Below are 24,103 nucleotides of genomic sequence, written 5' to 3'. Positions count from 1 at the left end.
CTTACCAGTGGTAACTGAGAATGGTGACTTTAAATCCAGTAAAATAGGATTGGGCTGGTGTGTGGGGGGGACGGGGCGGGGGATCAATGTGAAAAATGGTGAAATTTCTTTTCATTGCACATAAACTGCTGAAAAATCAGGGGTTATGGTGTTGTGCTCTAAAGCCCATGGTATATTCTGGTTGCAAATAGGAAATACATTTCCCTTGAAAGCAGCCAACTATATTGAACTGGGAGGAGGGGAGCAAGAGAGAAAGAGATAGAGATTATCCCCCTGCCATTTATTCAAAGCAGTAATGATGTCTCCAAATCAGTAGTAAATTTATCCTTGCAGAATTGAATGCTTTGGATAATTCCCCATGCTCAAAAAATCCATAATTCTCAAGAGAAAGATAAATTCCATATTTGGGTGATATAACCAAGTTTGGTAGCTGGTGAACCTGGGGACGATCGTCCCACTGCCTGCTAAGTGCCCTGTCCCCATATGCCAACAAACAGGGAGCCCATGATCTCGTGAGGCTCCTGAGCATGTTAAGAGTGGGAGCGACAAGCCTGTAGTCCCAGACACAAGCAGAGAGGCTTCTGGGAACCTGCAGAACAGCAGTGCTGGCAACAAGCCCCAGCTCTTAGATTGGTCTGCAACGTCTTTAGAGCCTAAAGGCATAAACCCTGCTTTATCCCATTTAATTGAATAGCTAGATAGAAAACTTGCATGTCAGGGATAATGCTAGGCTAAGATGCTTTTCCATTACAAACAGTCACACCAGGGGCGTAACGATAGGAGGGGCAGGGGGGGCACGTGCCCCAGGAGCCACTTGGGAGGGGGTGCCAAAAAGTGCCCCTGCCAGTCCCCTGCTTTTGGCAAAAAAAAAATTTTGTGTGATTTTTTTCCTTTTTCGTCATTACGGAGATCTCCGGTGGGCGGGAGCTCCCATTGGCTGCCGGAGAACACATGACCACCATGCTGGTTGTCTCAGTTCCTCCCTCCCTGCACGCAGGAGGAGTGGAGCGGAGTAGCTTGCGAGAGCTGCTGCTGCTGCTGCTGCTGCTGGGGACGTTCCCTGACTCTGCCTGCCTGCCGTTTGCCCACCACACTGCCCTCTGGCTGCATTTTATTCTTCTGTTCTGCATTAACAAAGTAAGTTTCATTGCTCAAATCTCTCTCTCTCCCCTGTGTGTGTTGTGTGTGAGAGAATGCCCCTACTCCCTTGCATAACGTCCTCCTTTTAGCTCTTCTGTGCTTTGCATAGCAGGCTTCACCACCCACCCCCCAACCAAGGGTAAGCTGCCTGCAAGTGGAGCCAGTGGCGCTCTCCTGGCTTGCATTGTGTGAGTTTCTGGCTTGCAATGTGTTTCTGGCTTGCAATGTGTTTCTGGCTTGCATTGTGTGAGTCCCGGTGGGATTGCAAAAGGAAACGCACGCAATGCAAGCCAGGAGAGCGACTTGTGGCTCCACTTGCATTGCCCGAGTTTCCTTTTGCAATCCCACCTCTGCAAAAGGAAACTCATGCAATGCAAGTGGAGCCACAAGTCACTCTCCTGGCTTGCATGCATGAGTTTCCTTTTGCAGAGGTGGGATTGCAAAAGGAAACTAGTAGTACTAGTACACAAGATCTTTGCAGCTCTGCTAGTAATTACAACTTCTGGATCATCCCTTAGCATGGGGGGTGGGGTGGCAATTTAATTTGGAACTCATTAATATAATTTTTGAATAATGTTCAGTCTGTCTGGATTAATACTAGGTTTATTCTTTATAGCAGATTTTTATTAGCAACATACAGTCTACAACATTTTCAGCCTTGTTCATTTGGTGCATATTGTATATGTTCTGTCTCCAAAACATAAGTACAGCATCTATATTTTTGAAGGGGGGAAAATCCCATTTAATACAGTGTGAACAAATTGGTCCAAAAAGTAGCAATGGGAAGTTTTTCTTTCTGCCCCTGTAGCTTTAATAAGATAGAGTGCACAAATATCACTTGATTAACAGCTGCGATATTAATTTCCCTTTTTGGTTGCTTGACTCACAGCGAGAATCATGTCAAGGCAGTGGAGAACCAATTAAATTGATTTTAATCTTTGTTAGGGAAGATAACATGCCTTTTTCTCTCCTTGTTTAAATAATTAAAGTTTCAGTAGGTATTATTTCTGGCTTTAAAGAAATTGGTATCTTAATGTAATGGAATTCTTCTAATTACATACTTAATAGTTTTTTTAAAGTTAATCACGGTTTTCCATTCAATGTGTATTTTGTTTTACATATTAAACTTATATTTTCCTTTGAGAGAGTTTTAAAAATAAGAGGAAATTGGGAAGGCTTTTTTAAAACAAAGAAAAATCTCACCCCTACTTATTCATGATCTTTTTGATTTTCCTGTGTAATTTCAAGCAAGTCAGATGTAATTGCAAATAACATGCAGAAGATCCCAGGTTCAATCCCTACCTCCAGGCAGGGCTGGGAGAAACTCCTGCCTGAAACCTTGGAGAGCTGCTGCCAGTCAGTGTGGGCAATAGTGAGCTAGGTGGACCAATATCTGACTCTGTAGACAGCTTCCTACGTAATCAAACCATAACTTGCCCTTACGTTCAGTCCAATTGGATGCATTCACATTCACAGCTTACATCCAATAAACTGCTGAGTAAGCCCTCCAAACTAGGATCACACAGTGTGGTTTGCAATTCTGGTATATGAAGGGCCCAAACCTCAGTTTTGCTGTTCAGGTGCATAGGCAAACGGTGATTTAATTAAACCAGGAGGTTATTTATTAAGACTGTGTATGAGAGGGAAGCAGAAAGAGGAGGAGATCATGGCTCAAATAATGGTGGCTGAATGTGGCCATTGAGTTTCCCAGGAATACAACCAACGTAAAGTGTGCTACAAATAGACATTATTATAGAATTAATAAACATAGAATATTTATGATAGACTAGAATATATGTCTATTATAATTTAAGTCTCTATTATAATATAAGCATAAATCTTGAATAGACTAGAATATCTATGATGGAAAAGACTAGAATACCTGTCTTGTCTTTTCCATTCTGGGACACAAAACCTATTACTATGTTTAAAAGCATTTATTTTCTGGCCATGAGGACTGCAAACTTAGGCTGTTAGTATGCAAGACATTTCTTTAAAATATATATTTCTAAAGAGCCTTGTAGCCTCATGTTTCCTTTTTCCTGTCCCAGTATACTTGCACGGATGCAGCCCACAACCCACATTTGACTATGACTGTGACACATTTCCATATTTCCGGGGGGAAGGAGAGTGGGGGGGGCGCAATTTCAGTGCTTGCCCCGGGCGCCGTTTTCCCTAGTTACGCCTCTGAGTCACACATATATTATGAGGAATGTAGGACCTCAGCACTTCGCCTGAGAGATCTGATATTCCAGGCCCATACTGGCTGCAGTTTGGCCTTCCTATAACCTGGGAACCCCTAAAGAAGCCCCTCTAGAAGGTCAGATGGCATCCTGCTGCGAGTGTTTAATTTTGGACATTCTGATCCCCGAGTGAAGCCAGGGAGAAGAGCCCCGAGTAGGATGGAGGGCAGAGCCCCACAGCGAAGAGGGTGTGACAGCAATCCTGTGGGGGCTGCTGTGTTGCACGGTGCCTCCCTCCTCCTGTTGGGCAGGGGTCAACTGTGAAAACCCTAACCCTTCCTCTTTCTCAGGGAAGTCAAGTCTCATACCCACATTGTCTTGGAGAAAAGGAACTGTGAACTACTGACTTGGCATTCCAGTGTGATGTGGCGAAATTTCTTCCAAGTCAGATTTCTCTCTGTTTTTCAGGGTACCCCTAACGAGAAACTGAAATTCTCTCCCAATTGCAAGGACCCAAGGAGAATCTTTTGAGAATTTATTAGAATTTCTCTGCAGAGAGAATATCTCTGCATCCCAAGATGGAGTGTGCATCCATCCTGGAGATTTTGCAGCGCCGAATAAATGCATACCACACCCCTTGGGGTCTCTAAAACAGAGGGAGGCCTGCAGTGAGGGGCAACTCTTTCGCAATCCTCCCAAACACTGAGGATTGGGATCCATTCCCCAGGCATTTGCTTTCAACTTCAATTTCAATTTCAACTGGTTGGTATAAATGAAGAACAGCAGTTGCTACAGACAGTTGTTGAGATAAAATTTGCTCTGGCATGAGGAGACTTCGACTGAAATCCTTCATCGCTCATGATGGTCACAGTAAGTCACTTTCTTCAGTCTAACCGGTGTCAATGTCCTCTGCTAACTCAGCAAAGAGGCACCTTTTTAAAGTGTTGATACACTTTATTGCGGGGGGGGAGCAACTGGCCGTATCCATCCCCAGCACAATATCTCTCCAGCAGCTGGTACTGGTGTCTATCTTGTGTTTCTTTTTTAGATTGTGAGCCCTTTGGGGACAGGGAGCAACTTTATTTGTTTGTTTGTTTCTATGTAAACTGCTTTACATATTCGGCATATAAATATCCATTGCATTCGTATCTGTATAGTTGGACCATGTCCGAGATCAGAGTGGCATGCATTAAGCTCGTCCCATTCTGTCCTTACAACAACCCTGCAAGGTTGTCTTGCAGACTGAGAGATGGTGGCCATTCTGTCAACTTCCTTGCTCAGTGGCAAACTAAACCCAGATATCACCAGTGACAGTTTGCTACCCCACAGCAGCTCTTCTGCTTGTGAGAGATCCATATTTAACTTTTGAGAGGAATGGGGAACCTTTTTGTTAAGTACTGGAACTCTCGACTGAAAAACAAGAACATTTCTTAAGTATGCACATATCTTTTCAAATAGCAGAGTATGATGGTCAGTCTTATCACTTTGATACTTAAAACTGAACTAATGGCAAATTATTTGACAAAATGGGCTGACTCTTAAAAGGGTGGCTCGGAGGGGGGGGGTCGAGGGCTGGGAAGGGGGGCAAAGACTCCCTCAGACACGTCATTCCCCCCTCCACCTGCCCCCTTATTTCTATGGCGACAACCATATTTCTATACCGCTTTCCAACAGAAGTTTCAAAAGCGGTTTACATTGAAAAATAATAAATAAGATGGTTCCCCATCCCCAAAGGGCTCACAACCTGAAAAGAAGCACAAAACAATCCACCAGCAACAGCCCAATCTCTGTTTCGGAAACCTAACATGTGGGACCCAGCTGCTTGCCTGCCCAGAAATGCACATCGCCCTCTCTCTGTGCCCCGCCTCAATTTTTTCCTCAGAAAACGTGAGAAAAAAGAGGAACTATAAAAAGTGTGAGGAAGGGAGGGGTGAGAAAGAAAGGTAGGGGGAACGGAGGACAGTTTATGTTCTTTCTGTTTCCACATACTGGTCAGCACTTCAGAGCCGGCTGAAAGAAAACCACCTTGCATGCCGAGGACACCTTGCAGCCAAGGACTGTGGATTATTTGGCATAGCAGAGTTCGCTGGAGGAAGAAAACACCCATCTTGCACGAGACACCATGAGTCCCCAGCAGGGCAAAACCTGCCTGCCTTTGCTGCTTCTCATTTTCCTGTTTATGGGTGAGTTTTCTTTTCCAGAGCAATTTCCTCCTGCTTTAAGAATCCTGTCATAGATCTGGGGGTTCTGTATTCCAGAGTTCCCAGCCTTGGCTTCCCAGATGTTGTTGGGCATCAGATTGCAGGTGCCCCCCCCTCAAATTTTTAATGTTCTCCCATGGAAAAGACCCCCCACCCCCGCAAACTTCCTGCCTATAGCAGACAAGCAGATCAGAGAAAGGACTTCATTAAAGCTTTCTCTGAAATTTCTAGCTTACTAAACGGATGGAACTTTTCGCATTGGACACACTGACTCCAAAACAGGAGCCTGGCCTGCAGTCTCAAGTGGTACAGTCTGAAATGACAGGGAAGGCTAGACAGCAGGCAGAACTTCCTAACTGTAAGAGTTGTTTGATGGTGGAATCGTCTGCTGTGCACAGTGGTGGGCTTTCTTTTGTTGGAGGTTTCCAGAAAGAGGCTAGACGGCCATCTGGTAGGGATGTTGCAGCCAATCCCTGAGCAAAGCAAGGGGTTGGACTAGATGGACTTCAGGGTCCCTTCTAGGATTCTATGTCATCTGTGGCCTCATTCTGTGCAATGTGGAGACTGGTTCCTAGGGTGGGGGCTTGCATTGCCTTCATGCTGCAGGGAAATGGTTCTGTGGCTGGGAGAGGCTCCAGCCTGTGTGGGAGAAGTTGTGTTGTGGCCCTTGGAAACTGGAAGGACATGGAGATCTACCAGGGGTGGGGTGCTTCTCCGAGTCCAGGGCTTCTCACATTAGCTAATAGCACAGGAGTGAATGGCAGGGACTACGGCAGGGACTGAGCTGGTCTAGCACTAGCAGACATGAATTGTCCCCTTTGCTAAGCAGGGTTCACCTAGGTTTGCATCTGCATGTGCGCGCTGCCTGCTGTAAGGTCTTCCCCTTAGGGGATGGGGCTGTCACTCCGTGGCGGAGCATCTGCCTTGAATGCAGGAGGTCCCAGGTTACATCCCTGGCAGCATCTCCCAGTAGGGCTGGGAGAGACTCCTGCCTGCAACCATGGGTGGGGCTATAATGGGGCAGGGGGGCTTAAAGAACCCAAGCTGCCCGGCTCCAGCTTGCCCCTCCCCCTGAGCTCTGGTGGCCTCCTTCCAGCTGGCTTCGTTGTCAGCTGGTTCTTAGGGAGAGGATGAAGACAACACCCAGCCGACTAGGAAGCTGGCTCAGAAATGAGCTCTGGAGGGCCATGCTGTGTGGTGTCACACACAGGAGCTGCAGCTGGCACGTACGAGAGGCCACCAGGGACAGGGGCCAACATAAATGGCAGAGTATGCCTAAATCTCAGCAGCAGGTTACATTAATTCCCTGAGAGCAGAAGTCCTGCATTCGAAGAGGCCTACATTGGCCACATTCGGACGTAATGTGAAACCGGAAGTAAAGGGGCCTCCAATTGAAACTTGTCTGCATCTGAACATGTGCAACAGCAGTTCAGACAAAAAATGGACCAACAGTTTTCTTCCCCAAACTCTGATTTGTACCTTAAGTTTGTAGTGGGTTTTGCTGCCTTCAACTCCACTTCTGTGGTGCCAGCGTTACAGCTGAACACGGCACCACAGTCTCCCTTGTGGGCAACTGGAGTTGAGGGAGGAAGCTCCTCCCTCTGGCTGCCATTGGCTGCTGGGCCAATCAAGTCAAGAAGGAAGCCCAAGCAGCTAGTTTCCCCTCATCTCTGCAGTCTCTGAAGAATGCAGAGAAGCAGGAGCTCTCCCTTATGTCCAAATTCAGACAGTAGAGCAGGGAGCAGAACCATGAGTCCACTGGACCCGAGGTTCTGTGTTATATGTGAATGTGGCCATTGTTGGCTTGTCTCATGCATCTAGGCTCTTAACATCTTTTCTGGTCCGCCCCTGCTAGAAGCTGCCTGCAGTTTCTTTCTCTCACTCCCACATACCCCCAGAAGAGAGTGAAAAGGGGGATGAGATCATCTTGTACCTTCCCATGAGCCTCCGCCATGAGATTTCTCCACCACAAGAAGTCACCTGGCAAGATTCCTAATGGCAGCTGCCTTTGACAGTGATGGCAGCTACTAACAGAGTCATGCAGGAACCTCCTCTGAGCCACCAGGCAGTGATTAGCTTACAAAAAGACTGTCATCATCTGTCTCTAACTACCCACAGCAAGACTTTCCTTCCATTGGCTATCCTTCTGGAAGGACATTCTGCACAGGGCTAGCCCAACATCCTGAGCAGCTGCGTGGAGCCAATGAAGCCACACGATGCCGTGAGAGGGGTGCTGCTTTGGTAGCCTCTGGCATGATTGGAGCGGATGCTGCAACGCAGCTCACAGATCAGGTGCAGCCATGCATATGTGCAGCAGGGTTAACAGTAGTTTTACCTGGGTTTCTAGTCCCAATCCGATTTTGTCCTGTTTTATCCGGTTCTTGGTTTGCTTTTGTGCTTGTTTTATAATTATTTATTGTTGTTTTATGCCTTTTTATTGTAAGTCAGTCCCCAAGCAGCAGTCTGCTGGAGCAGCAGGATAGAAATGTTTTAGACAGACAGACAGACATTGGGTCCAATCTGGCCCTAAATTCCTTTCCGTTTTCTGTACTCAACATAGAGGCTGGATGCATATTTTTGTGGCTTATTCACCCATGATTTTCTTTGGTTTATTTGCTAGTCTTTTCACACTCTTTCAACCTGTCTTTCAGCGTGCTCAGTAGAAATTCGTGATCCTCCCCTTTTAGTGATCCAGACACCTGCCTCTCTGAATGTGACAGAAGGATCAACCCTGAGTATGCAGTGCAGGATTGAAGGAAATGTCTCCTCCATCTCCTCTTGGTTTAAGTGGTATGTCTGTAAAACTGGTGGAAAGTGGAAAGTAAATGACACTTTCCAAATATCTACAAAAAGTTCTGCACAAGGGAGTAATCTCACTCTGATGACAGCTGATGTAGAGGATTCTGGACACTATGAATGTCAGGCTGGTGACTCAGAGAGTTCTGCTTGGAGTAATGGGACCCAAGTAACCGTCAATGGTAATTACTTGCATTTCCTCCATCTCTTTTTTGCAGGGAGTATTGAATTCTCTCACAGATGCATCTTATGCCAATTCAGTGGACTTGTGTGGGATTTGTGGTTCCTCAGAACATTGCAGGAAATCAGTGTTTGAAAATAATATTTTATATTATTTTCCAAAATAAGAAAATAGGTTAGAGCAAAATACGCTTCTCCAGTAAGCCCGATAGAGACTTACTATTCCAAAAAGATAGACCGGGTCCATTATTTTCAAATGCATGTAAAACAGAAAGAACAATTCTTCTGCACCATTTCCCCATCATCTACCCTGTTAAGTACTTTTGAAGAAGTTCAGATTAAATTTATTTTACAAAATCTCTGGGTAGTTGCAAAAAAAGTGCCCTTGCAAGGTACTGGAAATCTGTGCCCTCAGTAACAGAATGGAATTCCATCTTTTAAAGGAACAATTATTCATGGAAAGTTTCTAATGTGGGGATGGGGGGGGGGTGAGACTCTGCTTGACCTTCCAAAGAAACAAAAGGCCTGGGTAACAAAGCTCTAACAGCGACTTCTGGAATGGGGTGATTCAGGATGGAGAATTGGGAGGGGAGGGGAGGGGAGGGGAGGGGAGGCAAAGGGAGGAGAAGTCAACGCTTGCCCTGCTGACTGCTCATCCACTCCATCTCTTGCTCTCCATGCCACTTTTCTTTCCCATGGTGAAGTGCCAAATGTGTCTTTCCAGGCCTGTGCATGGCCCAAAAGGTCAGGTTCCGACCACTCAACAGGGTTCAACAGTGGCCCTCTTGGGAGAGACCATGTTGGCTCCTCTCAACTGTTGTGTTGCATCCCTGATGGCATTCTTCAGTGGCAGCAGGGAGCCTCCTGGCAGTTCCGACTCCTGGAGGCTCCCTACTCTTGTGGAACTTCCTCCAACAAATCCCAACAGAGTGGCTGCATTCACACGTAACATGAAACCACAGTTAAATGGGGCAGAGGTTGGCATTTGTGAATGTCCAAATGTGTGCAACCATGGTTTTGTGGCAAAACTCACCTGCAGTTTCCCTTGGCAAACTCCAATTTGACTCCAGTGTGTGTCAGTCTAACATGTCTGACAAGATGCATAGCCCTCATGTTTGCTTCTGTGCTCCATACCACCCCACCTAGGATCATAGCTGCCTTCTACTGAGTCAGGCCCTGGGTACATCTAGCTCAGTATTATCTACTCTGACTAGCAGTGACTCTCCAAGGTTCCAGGCAGGAGTCTTTCCCAGCTCTACCTGGAGAGGCTGTCCAGGATTAAACCTGGGACCTTCTGCATCCAAAAAGAGGTACTCTTTCACTGAGCTATTGGTGCTCCTGATGAACATATGAAGCTAATACAGAGTCAGACCCTTGGTCCATCTAGCTTAGTACTGGCAGTATTCCTCTGGCAGGGCTAGGAAATATCCAGGCAGGGGTCTTTCCCAGCCCTACCTGGATATTCTGCCAGGGATTGAACCTGGTACCTTCTGCATGCAATACAGGTGCTCTGCCACTGATTTATGGCCCCATCGAAGAGGGCACCAGGATTTCATTACATGCTTTTGTATGTAACTTTTTAAAATCAGGTTCATTAAGAAGGGTTGCTTGCTAATCCCTTTTAGAAAGGGTTTCTAGATGTGCCTGTATTAACAGAAGCATGCCCCCCTCTGCCTTCTGCAGTGGTACAGTCCTTAGATGAACTGTTGGACTAGGACTGGGAAGACCCAAGTTCGAATCCCTATTCAATCATGAAACTCACTGGGTGACTCTGGGCCAGTCATGTATCTCTCAGGCTAACCTACCTCACAGGGTTGTTGTGAGGATAAAAATAACCATGTACATTGCTCGGAGCTCCTTGGAGGAAGAGCAGGATATAAGTGTAAAAATAAATAAATAAAATATTAAGCAATCTTTCTGAATATGGAGATCTCTGCCTCTCTACCCTGCATCTTACGAGTGTGCATCTTTTCTGGCAGGAATAATGGATTTGATGGTGCATCAGACCCCAGAAAGCATCACTGAAGTTGAAGGAGCCAATGTCACCATGGAGTGTCACTTCAGGACAGTGGGCAGGCTCAGCACCATGTATGTGAAATGGCTTAAAGGGGAGGCTGAGATCAAGTTGGCCAGCAAAAATGACTCACTGATCATTCATGAGGATCGGAAAGAGAGTGTTGCTTCTCTCATGCTAAAGAATGTGAATATGTCTGACTCGGGGAGCTACAGATGTAAAGTGGAGATTAGTTCAAGAAGCCTGACTGGATTGGGAAATACCTCTCGTGTGAACATCAAAAGTAAGTGCTAGCAACTTTCTGTCTGCTTATTACAAGATGCTTTTTTCCAAGACTTCTTTAATGCGCAAGTAAAACAAAACAAAACATTAAAAGTGCCAACGTTTCGATGTCACACATCAGCTTCAAGCTGATGTGTGACATCAAAACATTTGCTACTTTTAATATCTGTTTTATCTTTCAACATCTGTTTTATGTTTCATGCATTGAATTTGCTAGTGGCCATTCAGAAATTCCATTTGTTCATACAACTACTTGGCAGGAACCAGGGCTTTTCAGTGGGCTTTCCCTGTTATTTTATGTCACTTCATCTTTTTCACCTCTAAAGTGTTAAGAGTTTTGCCCCCATAATAGATGGGGAACTCCCTCCCACTGGATCCTCAAGTCCAGTGCAGGCTACTCATTCTCCAGTCATTTGCACAGGCTGGTCTTTCAACCTCGCTAATGAGCAGCCTGCACAGCTCAAGGGCCTCCACACTCCTTAGCTGTCAGCAGGGCAAAGTCAGACTTTGCCTGGGGCACCCAAAACTCTAGTGCATTGTGTGCCTCCTCCAGTGCACTCTCAGGCGCACCAAGATTATCAGCCTCAAGGGGGCAACTTTGGCAAAGAGCCAGAGAAGAACCAAAGGGTGCAGAACCCGACGGCTTCTATAAGAACATTCCACCTTTGCTTCAGGTGTGTCCGGCCTTGCCACTGCTCTTTGCAGCGTCCATCATTTTGGCCTTCTTCCATATTTGCTCTTGACCCTTCCTCAGGCAGCTCTAGGCCAAGGGTCTCCACTGAGGTCACTGCAAATCTCCTTTGTCTTTCTCTGCAGTTCATGATCTGCAGGTGAACCAAACTCCACCTTCCATCAATAGAACCGAAGGGGAAACACTCACCATACAATGTCGCTATCGGGTGAATTCCAGACTCTCGTATGGTGTCACTTGGCATAAAAATGGACATGAGATGAAGATGGCAGGTGCAGCCAGAATGAATAATTCAGAGGGTCTGGCTTCTCTTGTGTTGAGCAACATCCAAAAGAGCGACTCTGGAATGTACAGCTGTGACTTTGGCAGAAATGTCCGGGGGAACGGAACCAGGGTGATAGTTCTTGGTAAATGGAATCATCCTTCTTTATTGCCCTCCGATGGGGAATAGTATTAGCAGAAACCACTCGGAACCATAATCAAAGACTATGTATCTTTATTTAGAAATAAGAAAAGGCTTAGCTGAGTTATAGGTCTGCTTGGATGGAGAAAGAATTCTCTGTCTGTGTGAGGCTTGGTCTTGGTCTGTGTCTCTGTGCCTAGCTAGCAAAAAAGCAAGTATGCAGAGAACCCCCTTGTTTGTTTAACATATTTATATACTGTTCAAAATGTATGTCTCTGGGTGGTTTACAGTAAAACAGTACAAATTAAAACAAAAGCAAACCATTAAAACATTGAAATAATTTAAAATCTAATACAATGTTAAAAACTGTAAGCCTAATTAAAAGCCTGGGTGAACAAATGGGTGACCAGAGGAGAGCTGGTCTTGTGGTAGCAAGCATGACTTGTCCCCTTAGCTAAGCAGGATCTGCCCTGGTTGCATATGAATGGGAGACTACATGTGTGAGCACTGTAAGATATTCCCCTCAGGGGATGGAGCCGCTCTGGGAAGAGCATCAGAAGGTTCCAAGTTCCCTCCCTGGCAGCATCTCCAAGATAGGGCTGAGAGAGATTCCTGCCTGCAACCTTGCAGAAACCTTGCTGCCAATCTGTGAAGAAACCTTGCTGCCAATCTGTGAAGAAACCTTGCTGCCAATCTGTGAAGACAATACTGAGCTAGATAGACCAATGGTCTGACTCAGTATATGGCAGCTTCCTATGTCCCTCCCAATTTACTATGAGGCTTTACTGTGAGTTCAAAGTTGCCCCCCCCAAACAACACAAAAAGTGAATTTTCTTACACCCCAGATATAAATCGGGCTGCACTCTGACATGCAGTGAGAAACCTGAATTGTATGCAGTGCTCCCCAATAGCTCGCAGGGACTTTGGGGTTAATCTGGCTGATTTGTGAATGCACACCCTCCACTCTGACTGGAGGAGATGTGAACTAAAAGAAGTTTTTCACATGGGGCTTTTAAAGCCCTTTAACTCGCATCTCTTCCGGAATGGAGGGGGTGCATTCACACATGGGCCAGATTTACCCTGAAGTCCCGGCAAGTTATCAGGGAGCAGTTCACACCATTCAGGTTTTTCACTGCGCGTTAGAATGTAGCCCGATTTATATCCGGGGTTTAAAAAAAATCCACTATTTGTGTCCAGTTTTGGGGACAACTTCAGGTTCGCAATAATGCTTCCCCGCAAACCCATGATAAAGCCTACTGTGCGTAAAAGTCCTTGGTGACTCTTTTGTGTGTCAAATGCACTCAACAGCTGGAATCTGCCCTGATTACAGTTAAGGAGCATGTTTGGTAGCCTATTTTTCAGTCCTGGCTTAATATATCCTTCTTTTTTAAGGGCTTGGTCCCACTAACAATAATCGATAATTAGGAAAGCTCCTGGGGAAAACTCTCATAAATAAATTGGTGTCTTATGGACCCTCTCCTCAGTTCCTAACATCTTTGGACTATGATAAAGCATTATTTATTTGTTTGTTTGTTTGTTTATTCGATTTTTATACCGCCCTTTCAAAATGGCTCAGGGCAGTTTACAAAGCATGGTCCTAGTGATGTTAAATCCATCTCCCAGGTACCTTTATACTGTTCTTATTACTGTGATATACATAATAATTTTATTTCCCCTATTACTGTAAAATACCCCAGCAGATCTTAAGAACTTTTAATTTCTTTGCTTTTGTCAGATTAAGATGGGTTAATTACCCCCCAAAAGTAGCTAAATTGATTTCTGCAGCTATCTGTGCTTGTTGTAATATACTTGAATTCTGCCTTCTCTGAGCATTGTTGTATTTAAGGTTTTATTTGTTTTTTCTGTATAGACTGGTCAATAGACTGTAATAAGTTTTGACTAACTGACTGACTGACACTCCCAAGGGAGCAGCAGCTGACAAACACAGTTTCCGTTTCAAAAGGACTGCTAGAAGATCCTTTTTCTTGACTCTAGAAATAGCGTGGGTGATCCTAAGAATCATAGATTTTCAGGGATTGCTGCAATTGACACAGTCCCTGAAAAGACTAAAATTCCCAGCAGCACCAGCACCATTTCTTGGTCTTCCCAGGACAGCAGAAAACCAAGAAAAAAGTCTTCGGGCAGTCCTTTTGACATAAAAACCACACACTACTGCTCTCTCACCTGGGAGTGAAATAGCATACAAGGAGGCTCACATACTCACTAAGTTCAGAGGTCAGGGGGAGGGTCCTCAGGTGGTTGATGCTCTGGCCCTTAATCAAAGTGACCCTCGATTGGGGACCAAATCCAAGAGGCCTAGTAGCCACATAAACCATCAAATTGAACATGGGGCCAATCCTCAAGCGTCAAAGTGGCCTCTGAGCCCAGGTTGCTTTGCCTAGCCCTGGTAACTCTAAATGGGGTGTTGAGGGGCTGCTCCTGCACCTCTTCTGATGAAGCTCTACAATTTGATTGTCAGATTTCATTATCTGTAGCAGGGGCATAACTAGGGGAGAGCGGGCCTGTGTTCACCCCTCTCTTTGGCGGACCCTCAGAGTGAGGGAGATAATGAAGAAACTAGGGAGGGGTGGAGATGGGGGGCCCCCTCAGGAGCTGGGGGGGGGGGGCTGGGTTCTTTGAACCCATCCATTCAATTATAGCTACACTCCTGATCTGTAGAATTAGCAAAACTATAGGATAGACCTATACAAACGAAACCCAGCACCCAGACCGGATGCAGCCAGTCCAAGCTGATTTGGGCAACATCTTTCAGTTTTCTCTTTCCTCTTCTTTATCAGCTCTCCACAGTTGTCCAGATGAGGAGAGCAGTACATGCAGGTTCTGCTTTCTGTTTGACTCCAGATGAGGAAGTAGTTCGGACTGAGGACAGATAGGGGTTTTTCCTTCCCAGAGTTCAAGTCAGTTTGAAAAACTGAGTGAGAGAGATATAGTGCACACTCTTTCCTCCTTCCACCACTGATGTGTTGCATGCTTCATATACATATATATACATACAACATCCAGAAATTTGTTTCTGGATTTGTTTGTGCAAAATAAAGTCATATAAATTCGCATTGCCCACAGATACCGTATTTTACATGAACAATCCTGCCACTTACAATTAGCCAAATGCATTATTTATTTATTTATTTATTTATTTATTTATTTATTTATTTATTTATTTATTTATTTGGTGCATTTTTATACCACCCTAACCCAAGGGCTCATTGGAATTTTACACCAGAATATGCTAGGGGGAGGTTTAAATAATTTTTAAAAGCAGAAATGCTGAATATATGATGATCATATTTTAACAGTTATTGTTCTCAACAGATTTTTAACACCCAGTAATCAGTACAATAATTCAAATATGACATGATGCTCAAGAGAAGCAGAAGATCTTTCTCAGATTCAAATTTACTAGGATTCAAATTTACCATGTATGGTAATTATTAAATAAAATGAATAATGTTTGAAGTTGAAATCCGACAAATGTCAACCTGTCCTTTGACTTCCCTTTTGCAAACTCATTAATAAAAAACTCTATGACATATATTTCATTTCTTGATCTTTCCTATGAGTGCAATCTGTACAAAATGACTTTGCCTAGTCAAAAATGGATCTCACCTCCTAGTAGGATATATATAAACACACATACTACTTCTGTTTGACTGGAGGCAGAAGGGAGACAAAAATAATATGATGTGTAGCCCACAAGAAGGGGAAGCTGTGGCTTGGGACTGGCCCTTGGGCTGGAGAAAGGCAAGGGTATGGCACAGGGTGGCCAACTCGAGACTCTCTAGTTCTGATTGGAGGCTGGGGATGATGGAAATTGTAGTACAACTGGTAGAGCCTCTCAGTTAGCTGCCTCTGCTATAGCTGATTTCAGAGCTGCGACCGATACAATGGCAATGCTCTTGAGGGAGGTTCCACATGAAGTGCCCCTCTATTTAGCAGTAGCCTTTAGCTTTCAGGCCAGCAGAGGAACTTAGGAATATGCCATATACTGAGTCAGACCATTGCTCCATCTAGTTTTGTGCTGACAATACTGATACATGGTCTGTGTTGACAATGGCAGTGGCTTCTCCAAGGTTGCAGGCAGAAGTCTCAGCCCTATCTTGGAGATGCTTGGAGCCTTCTGCATGCAATCCTGCAGGTGCTCTTCCCAGAGTGGCCCTGTTCCCTTAGGGGAACATCTTGCAGTGCTCACACATGTAGTCTCCCATTCAAAATTTAAACCAGGGTGGACCCTGCTTAGCAAAGGGGAAAACCATACTTGCGAGCACAAGACCAGTCCAATGGGCCAACAGAACTTCTCTCAGCCTGTTCTGGCAGGCAGTTGCTTTCGTCTCCAGGAAGTCCTGACTTGGGTTTTCATTTTTTCTGTGTGTGTGTGTTTTATGCAGAGAAACAGCCAGACAGCAACCCTATAACTCCTGGATCTGGACCTGGTGTCGGACCAGGCCCTGGCATTGGCATCGGCATTGGAGCTGGAGTAGGAGTTGGTGCCGGGGTAATCCTCCTCTTGCTGGTGATAGCTCTCTTAGTGTGGAAGTACAAGCTAAAGCCCAAAGGTAAAATTCCACACAACCCGACATATAAAAGCCAATTTCCTTCGAGAGGCTTCGAGGTTGCATCACGAACACACGCGAGGGAAGTTTATCAAGGGCCTCTGAAGACACGTGCTAAATGGGACCTCCAGGCTCCGAATGTACTCATTCCCTCCTCCATGCTTCAGTGGTGCATCCTGTTTCTGAACAAATCTGGGGGGATCAGATTTGAGAGTATTCTCCAAAAAAGGGTTCAGAATGGGAATATTCAAAAACTGACTCAGATTTGCGGAAGCAAGGGTGCAAAGATGTCACCCACAAGCAGGGTCCCAGACTTCCCCTGGATTGGTGGTGGGGGCTTCAAAAGGGAAAGGCCCGGGTGGGGGGGGAGTACTGGCGAGAAAGACAGATGGATGAGCAAATCAGCTGGAAGAGAGGATTTGGAACTGGGAGGTAGGATTGATAGGCAAAGGAAGCCGTTTATTTACTTATGTTATATTTTACTTACAATATTTCTATAACGCCCCAAACTTGCGTCCAGGAACCAGAGTGGAACAATCAGGGCAAAGTGGGGTGCAAAGTGTGAGATGCTGGGCTGGACATGGTTAACAGGAAGGGGGAGTGTATACAGGGGCAGGAACCAACCCAGCAGGGAGTGGAAGAGCAAGAGGAAGTGCTATAGAAGTGGCTCGGGTTTTGGAACGGCTCGAATTGCTTTCAGGCTTGCAGAGTTCATCTGTGGCCGATGACCTCAACCACAGAGGCGTATCTAGGGACAAAAGCGCCTAGGACAAACACTGAAATTGCGCCCGCCCCCCGTCCAAACATCTGACACCCATCTTTCAGATAACTTTACCATAATATCAGCTCAAAAATACAAGTCAAGCTTATTAATCTTTTAATATTTCAAAAACTATTTAGTTTTTTATTTAGTGGATGTAGCCAGGCCAAAAAATGCTGGAAAACTACAAATTTCAGTATGTGGGGGCTCAGGGGCGTAACTATAATAGGGCAAGGGGAGACAGTTGTCTGGGGGCCCACTGCCTTGGGGGGGCCCCCAGAGGCAAGTCACATGACTGACTCCCCCAGCCATGTACCCACCAGGACTTCCTTCAGTTGTATTCATCCTCCAAAATTGATGTGAGTGTTAAGACCTGGAGCTTCCAGAACAGCATGTCTTTCTTTAGTACCATTAAATGACTTGTATCATCCATAACTTACACAACCTTAAAAAAAATAAATTAGGATGCTGTTCCATTGTGGCACATAGGTTATTTAATTATATATTAAAATTTTACTTCGGGGGGGCATTTTAAAATCTTGTCTCTGGGCCCACTCCAACCTTGCTACGCCCCTGTGGGGGCTCATGAAATACCCAAATACTATGTGGAGGTGTACTTGGAAAACTAAACAGAAGTGCCTGACTAATTCTCTACTATGCATTGTAGCATCACCATTACATAAGTTTTAAAAATCAATGGAGAATTTGACTTTTTCCAGATACTCTGAAAATAATTAAAGGATATGCAGAGAAAACTGTGTCACTGCTTGGAATATATTCTAGTCTTTCAGAAAGACAGTTAAAATGAGAGAAAGAGAGCAAGAAACTCCCAGTGGGCCTTAATACTAAGGATTTCACACTGATTCAAAGACAAAATCACCATTAATAGCCATATTAGCAAGACATCACATTTAACTCACTTATCACAAGAAGCAAAGTAAGAGCAAATGAATACAATCCTAGCTCATAAGCATCAGCTCCGTATTCACAAGCCCTGATTCTCTGTACATAGTGCCAATCTGAATATGTGTACAGTGACTTATATTATATATTATTATTTTTTTACCTGTAGCCCCTTCAGGGGGCTTCCTAAAGGCTGGGGGGGTTGCAAAGGTTCCCCCTCACCCTGCTGGCCTCTACGGCCTCGCAGGGACCATTTGAGCATGTGCGGTGGCCATTTTGTTTTTGGCACCTTTTTTAAAAAAAATTAATTTTACAAAATGGCGCCCCCCTTTAAGTGGCGCCCGGGGCATGTGCCCTGCCTGCCCTACCCTAGATACGCCCCTGCTCAACCAGGTCATCCTTATAGTCCATGATTTTAAAAAATCCCTTGGTCTTTTGATTCCACACAATGAGCCCTTTCTCACAATCAGGGAGAGAGGGCTCCACACTGCCAGGGAGGATGCCTTAAAAATCGTAACTTACCTAGATTGCTCACTCAGACAGAAGTGCTTTAACCCCTGGACCTTGGGGCTCCGGTCCGTGGGCTCCAAGGTCTGGGGGGCCTCCAAATTCTGGGGGGGGGGGGCTTTGCAACCAACCCATGGCCCACCCCGCCATGTTGAACCTCCATTTTTAAAATTTTCAGTCACTGCACAGCTGAGGGGTGGCTGCCGGGGGGTCAGCCGAGCAATCCTTCTCCCCCCCCCCTCCAGCAGTGGTTGGAGCAACGCTGGGCCTGTCCATTTGGCCTGGAGTCTCTTGCTAACTGCAAGGTGCACCTGCGCAGTTGAGAGAGAGAGATCATTGCAAGCTCATGATGCCACTGGCTTGCAACAATCTCTCTCAGCTGCGCAGGAGACACTGAGCTGAACGGATAGGCCCAGCATCATTCCAGCCGCTGCTGGGGAGGGAGGACTGCTTGACTGATCCCCACCTTCCCGTCAGCCACCCCTTGGCCGCACGGTGGCTGAAATTATTATTTTTTAAATGGAGGAGGTTTGGCGTGGCAGGACCCCCCCCAGTAGGTTTCTGGGGGGCCTCACACTGGGCGGGGTCACGGTGGGGGGTGGTCCAGGTTCTAAAATGACCTAGGTGCGCCCCTGTGCTCAGACATTTGCTGGCTGCTACTGGCAGCCAGGAGGTTTGGGGGCTGGGAGGCCCCTGGAATTCCCATAATGAGCTGGGCAAATGTGCAGTGCATTATGGGGAGCCTCCTGATGCAGGCTGGGAGGCTACTCAAGTGTAGGTGCCATGTGGAGCCATGTGGCACCGACACACAATTAGTTAGCCAGGGGTAAGAACGTGCTCTGGGTGGGAATCCCAGATTTATCTCGGGCCATAAACCACCTTGCTGCGGGTTCACAGAATCATGCTCATATCGGAAACCCGCATTAAATCTAGCTGTGAACCATTGTGTGGAATCAAAAGAACAAGGGATTTTATAGGATGGGTTATCTACAGTGTTGCTGATGCCTTTATTTCATTTAGGTTTGGTTCACATAATAGTTTGAATCGAAATTTAAAGTCAGTAACCAACATGATTGTGTGAACCCACACCAAGATCACCGATGTTAGCTTTTGTCCCAAGATGAATTTGAGATTCCTGCCTTGGTGTGGGTTCACACACTCATTCTAAAGTTAAAGTCTAACTTTAAACCGAGATTCATACGGATGTGTGAAGTAGATCTTAAATTCCTTCATGTCCATCCAGTAATGACCACTATTAATCAAACAATTTTGTTCATTTTCCTTCCTTGGACACTTCAGCAGACTCCTCCAAGACAGGATGTGCGTCAATGGAAGAAGACAGGAAGGTAAGCTGGAGGACTGCTGCTACAAAATGAACACAGTTATACATGGATCCTGGGCACTTTCATGGGGACTGCTTTTAGCGCCAGTCTGTTGTTGCTTTCCCACTTGCATTCACATGTGAAATTGCAAGATATGCTCTTATGGGATAGGGCCAGAGCTCAGCGGTAGAAGCTCAGGGGTAGAACCTTCCAGAGGATTGCCTGGTCTCCAGGTATCAGCATCAATCTCCAGGTGAGTACTGAAAGCAAGCCTGACGATTTCCGTGGCTTGATGATGGTGGGAAAGATTGCAGCACGTATTCAAGAAAACAGTCTCCAGGAATAGCTTGAATAGGAGTTGTCAACCTCACACCTTAGGCTTGTTCACACAGTCATGTGAATCGGGGTTTAATGTGGGTTACCAGCACTGAAGTGAGCACGGTGACTACTGTTTAAATGCACACCCAGGTTTGTGAGATGCCCACAGGTGCATACATGCTGGCAATTTTGGAATTAAGATAGCCATGATAACACTAGCTATGGTGGTGCAGCATGCTATTCTGCCTCCGCACCTATGAAGCAGGGTGTGTGTGTGTGTGTGTGTGAGTGACAGAATGCAGCAATATCAGAGCAGGATGGTATCTGCTCTAACCATTTTACATCCCGTCTCCTCTGCTAGTCATCAATAATAACTGGAATCTTTGCTCTTTCAGCCAGCAATGGGGCGTGGGAGGAGAGTTGGATTGAGGAGGAGAGCTGGTCTTGTGGTAGCAAATATGAACTATTCCCTTTACTAAGCAGAGTCAACCTTGGTTTGCATTTGGATGGGATACTATATGTGAGCACTGTAAGGGATGTACCCTTACAGTGGGCCAGTTTGGTCCCCCCTCCCCATTGAACTCCCGCTGTTTGGTTCAGTTTGGGGGGTTCGTCGAACTTTTTTAAAAAATCCTTTTAACTTTTAAACTTACTCCCTCCAGAGGGCTTCTCCGAGGTGGCGGGGGGGGATCCACGAAGGCCCCCCCGCCACCGCTGGCCTTCCTTTATGCAAAAATCACCCAGTTCAGGCAGTCTTTGGCCATTTCTGGGCCTTTTCCTTGATGTGGCAACCATTTTGGAGGCTGCCGCACATGCGCAGTGCGTGGCCAAGGTCATGTCCCTTGACAAACCCTCGAACTGCTGGCGAGGGGTGCTTGGTCCAGGGTCGAGCCAAACTGGGTGTGGTTCAGCTCAACCCAAACCTTCGAACCGAACTGGTTCAATATCAAACCGGTTCAGATTTGAACCTGTTTGCACACCCCTAGCTGCCAGTCAGTGCAGACAATACTGAGCAAGATGGACCAATGGTCTGACTCAGCATAAATCAGAGTCCTACATTTCTAACCCGCTCAGTTCTTCTTTGCAAGGGACACAAAAGCTTCCTGCAGCCCTGATTTTTTCCTCTACCAACCATTTGCTTGTTCAGAAATAACCAGGCTTTCTGTGCTCTTCTCTTGTCAGCTTCATCCTGGTTTAACCAACCAAGTGAGCGATGTGACGTACGCCAACCTCCACTTCCAGAAACGGGAAGTGCAACCAGCTGCGGAGGTGATTTATGCAGAAGTGAAAGGTCCAAAACAGCGAGATGGCAAACTCAGCAGGACCTAGCTGAGAGTCAAGCGTTACCCCTAGAGGAGAGGAAGAGGGCCAGAGGCAAGAGATGGGCTGCCTCTCGCCACTTCTTACTGTTCCCCTCTTCTATGACTTTGCCCCTCCTGAACTCACTGGGAATGATACAAATGCAAATATGACGAATATTTATATACTGCTTTTCAACAAAAGTTCCCAAAGCAGTTGATATAGATATAAAGAAAGAAAGAAAATGGCTCCCTGCCCCCAAAGGGCTCACAACCTATAAAAGAAACATACGATAGACACCAGCAACAGCCACTGGAGGGATGCTGTGCTGGGGATGGAGAGGGCCAGTTGCTCTTCCTTGCGGTAAAGGTAAAGTGTGCCATCAAGTTGATTTCGACTCCTGGCACCCACAGAGCCCTGTGGTTGTCTTTGGTAGAATAGGGGCGGGGGGGGGGAGATTACCATTGCCTCCTCCCACACAGTCTAAGATGATGCCTTTCAGCATCTTCTTTCACTGCTGCCCAATATAGGCGTTCCCCATAGTCTGGGAAACATACCAGCGGGGATTCAAACTGGCAGCCTTCTGCTTGTTAGTCAAGCATTTCCCCGCTGTGCCATTAGGTGGCGTGGGCACAAATTGTCCCCTTTGCTAAGCTGAGTTTCCCCTGGTTTGCATTTGGACGGCTGACTACATGTGAGTGCGGTCTACACCTAGCACTAGCCTTACATCCCCTTAGGGCAGGGTTTCTCAACGTGTGGGTCCCCAGATGTAATTGGACTTCAACTCCCATAATCCCCAGCTCCAGTGGCCTTTGGCTGGGAATTATGGGAGTTGAAGTCCAATTACATCTGGGGACCCACACGTTGAGAAACCCTGCCTTAGGGAATGGGGCCATGGCTCAGTGGTAGAACATCTGCCTTGCATGCAGAAGGTCCCAAGTTCAATCCTTGGCATTTCCTGGACTCCTGCCCGAAACCTTGGAGAGCTGCTGCCAGTCAGTGTAGACAATCCTGGGCCAAGATGAACCAAGGGCCTGACTCAGTATAAGGCAGCTTCCTCCTATGATCCCATGATGAGTCATCTTAAGCTAACACTGATATTGAATCCTATGAGCTGCTGGCTCAGGCCCCCTTCAGGCTCACCTGCGACCAGCAGGGGACCCCTTTCCCAGAACGTGACTGCAAGCTGGATGGGAACACTGTTGCCTTGTGGGGAAAGCTGACTGCACAAGTCTGCCTCTCGCAATTGCACACCCTTCCTGCCAGGAGCAAAGTCACTGCCTGGGTGTGAGATATCCGCACAGTCAACCCCACCCATGGAGAAACTGGCTACTGTGTGGCAGGGGGAAGCCGCAATGAAGCAGCTCAGCGCCTGTGCTGAAATGCTAGGGAGAGAGTCCTGTCAGTCCTTTAACTGCTGCTCCCAGATGGGACAGAGCCAACATCTGGAATACTTCCAAACCTGGTCAGGGTTTATTCACCCTGGTCAGCTCTTTACCTCTCATCTGCAAGAGGGCAAGAATGCATTCAGAACTTGGACTTTCATATGGTACAGCCCCTCCTGCGGTTATATTTAAGATTTAAGCTTTCAGGCTGTTCCACTGGTTTCTCCATGGTTTGGTTAGGTTTTTAAAAAACCCTTCCCTGCATGTAGGCAACTAGTGCCTCAAGGAGAATGTTTGCCTGGACTGTCCCTAACAAGCTAGCTTTCCTGTGCAGGGATATCTTCTGTGCAGGACTGTTCCAACCTGGGAACCCATCCTCCTCACCTGAATTCTGAAGTGGTGAAGTTCTTGGAAGTCTCTTTTCCTTCCTTTGGACATGTTTGTGCTTATATCCTCTATAATAAAAGCCTTGAGCGTGATCCCGTGTCCTTTTCTGGCCCGTTTCTCGGCCGTTCTGGACATGTGCGGAGCGCATGCCCAGAACGGCCGAGAAAGATACGGCCGTCCAGACACGGGCGGCCATGTTGGCTCCCGGACCGGGAGCAGGGAGCAAGGAAAGACAGCAGCGGCGGCAAGGACTGGCACCGGGAGCAGAGAGCAGGGAAAGGCGGCGGCGGCAGCAGGAAGGACTGGTACCGCTGCCGGCGGCTGCCGCGCCGAGAAGACTGGCCCCGCTGGCGGCCGCCACAGCGCAGGGACTGAGCCCGCTGGCGGCCCAAGGAGAGGATTGGGCTTTGGAACACAAGAGCAGCACCCCCCCCCCCACTAGAGCCCGTTATTAAAACGGGCTAAAAAATACTAGTTTATTATAATAATGGCCAGTCTTACAGCACTCCTTGTAAGGACGAAATGCATTGTTCCCCACCAGGTCCAAACTGTTCTGCAGCAAGGTTATGGGAGCGGGGAGGTGTGTCTTTGGCAGGGGGCCAGGGCTGGGGGAGTGTCAGGGACCCATCCTGAGGTTTTGCCCCAGGGCCCGCTCCAACCTTGCTATGCCCCTGGTTTAAGAGGCAGACCAAAGTACATCTCCCCCCCCACCCAACCCACTGCAGACAGAGGGAAGGAGAAGGTCTTGTTCTTCCATTGCC

The 24,103-nt window shown here is 46.6% G+C and overlaps 1 protein-coding gene across 6 annotated transcripts; it reads left to right on the top strand.

Moving 5' to 3' along the window:
• The first annotated feature begins 1,005 nt into the window (after positions 1-1,005).
• Positions 1,006-23,434, top strand: LOC128334624 (cell adhesion molecule 3-like). 6 transcript variants are annotated; one of them, XM_053271607.1, is made up of 9 exons: positions 1,006-1,137; positions 3,792-4,193; positions 5,320-5,506; positions 8,176-8,502; positions 10,480-10,797; positions 11,613-11,894; positions 16,297-16,464; positions 19,931-19,977; positions 21,454-23,434. In XM_053271607.1, exons 3-9 carry the CDS (start codon positions 5,446-5,448, stop codon positions 21,598-21,600), a joined length of 1,350 nt encoding a protein of 449 aa, XP_053127582.1. In that variant the 5' UTR covers positions 1,006-1,137; positions 3,792-4,193; positions 5,320-5,445; the 3' UTR covers positions 21,601-23,434. The 6 variants fall into 6 exon arrangements, with proteins under 6 accessions (XP_053127582.1, XP_053127581.1, XP_053127583.1 ...); XM_053271606.1 differs by lacking the exon at positions 1,006-1,137 and having other exon boundaries at positions 3,671-4,193; XM_053271608.1 differs by lacking the exons at positions 1,006-1,137; positions 3,792-4,193 and having other exon boundaries at positions 4,887-5,506; positions 19,934-19,977.
• Positions 23,435-24,103: the final 669 nt, after the last annotated feature.

The sequence above is a fragment of the Hemicordylus capensis genome, chromosome 9, assembly GCF_027244095.1.
Source record: "Hemicordylus capensis ecotype Gifberg chromosome 9, rHemCap1.1.pri, whole genome shotgun sequence".
Taxonomy (NCBI): Eukaryota; Metazoa; Chordata; class Lepidosauria; order Squamata; family Cordylidae; genus Hemicordylus; species Hemicordylus capensis.
This window is presented reverse-complemented; position numbering and strand designations above follow the sequence as displayed.

Excerpts from the sequence above, each read along its gene's own strand:
- LOC128334624 (XM_053271607.1), top strand. The coding sequence starts at position 5,446 with ATGAGTCCCCAGCAGGGCAAAACCTGCCTGCCTTTGCTGCTTCTCATT. Across the intron at positions 10,798-11,612 it reads CTCTCGTGTGAACATCAAAA|TTCATGATCTGCAGGTGAAC; the intron begins GTAAGTGCTAGC and ends CTTTCTCTGCAG. Across the intron at positions 19,978-21,453 it reads CAATGGAAGAAGACAGGAAG|CTTCATCCTGGTTTAACCAA; the intron begins GTAAGCTGGAGG and ends TTCTCTTGTCAG.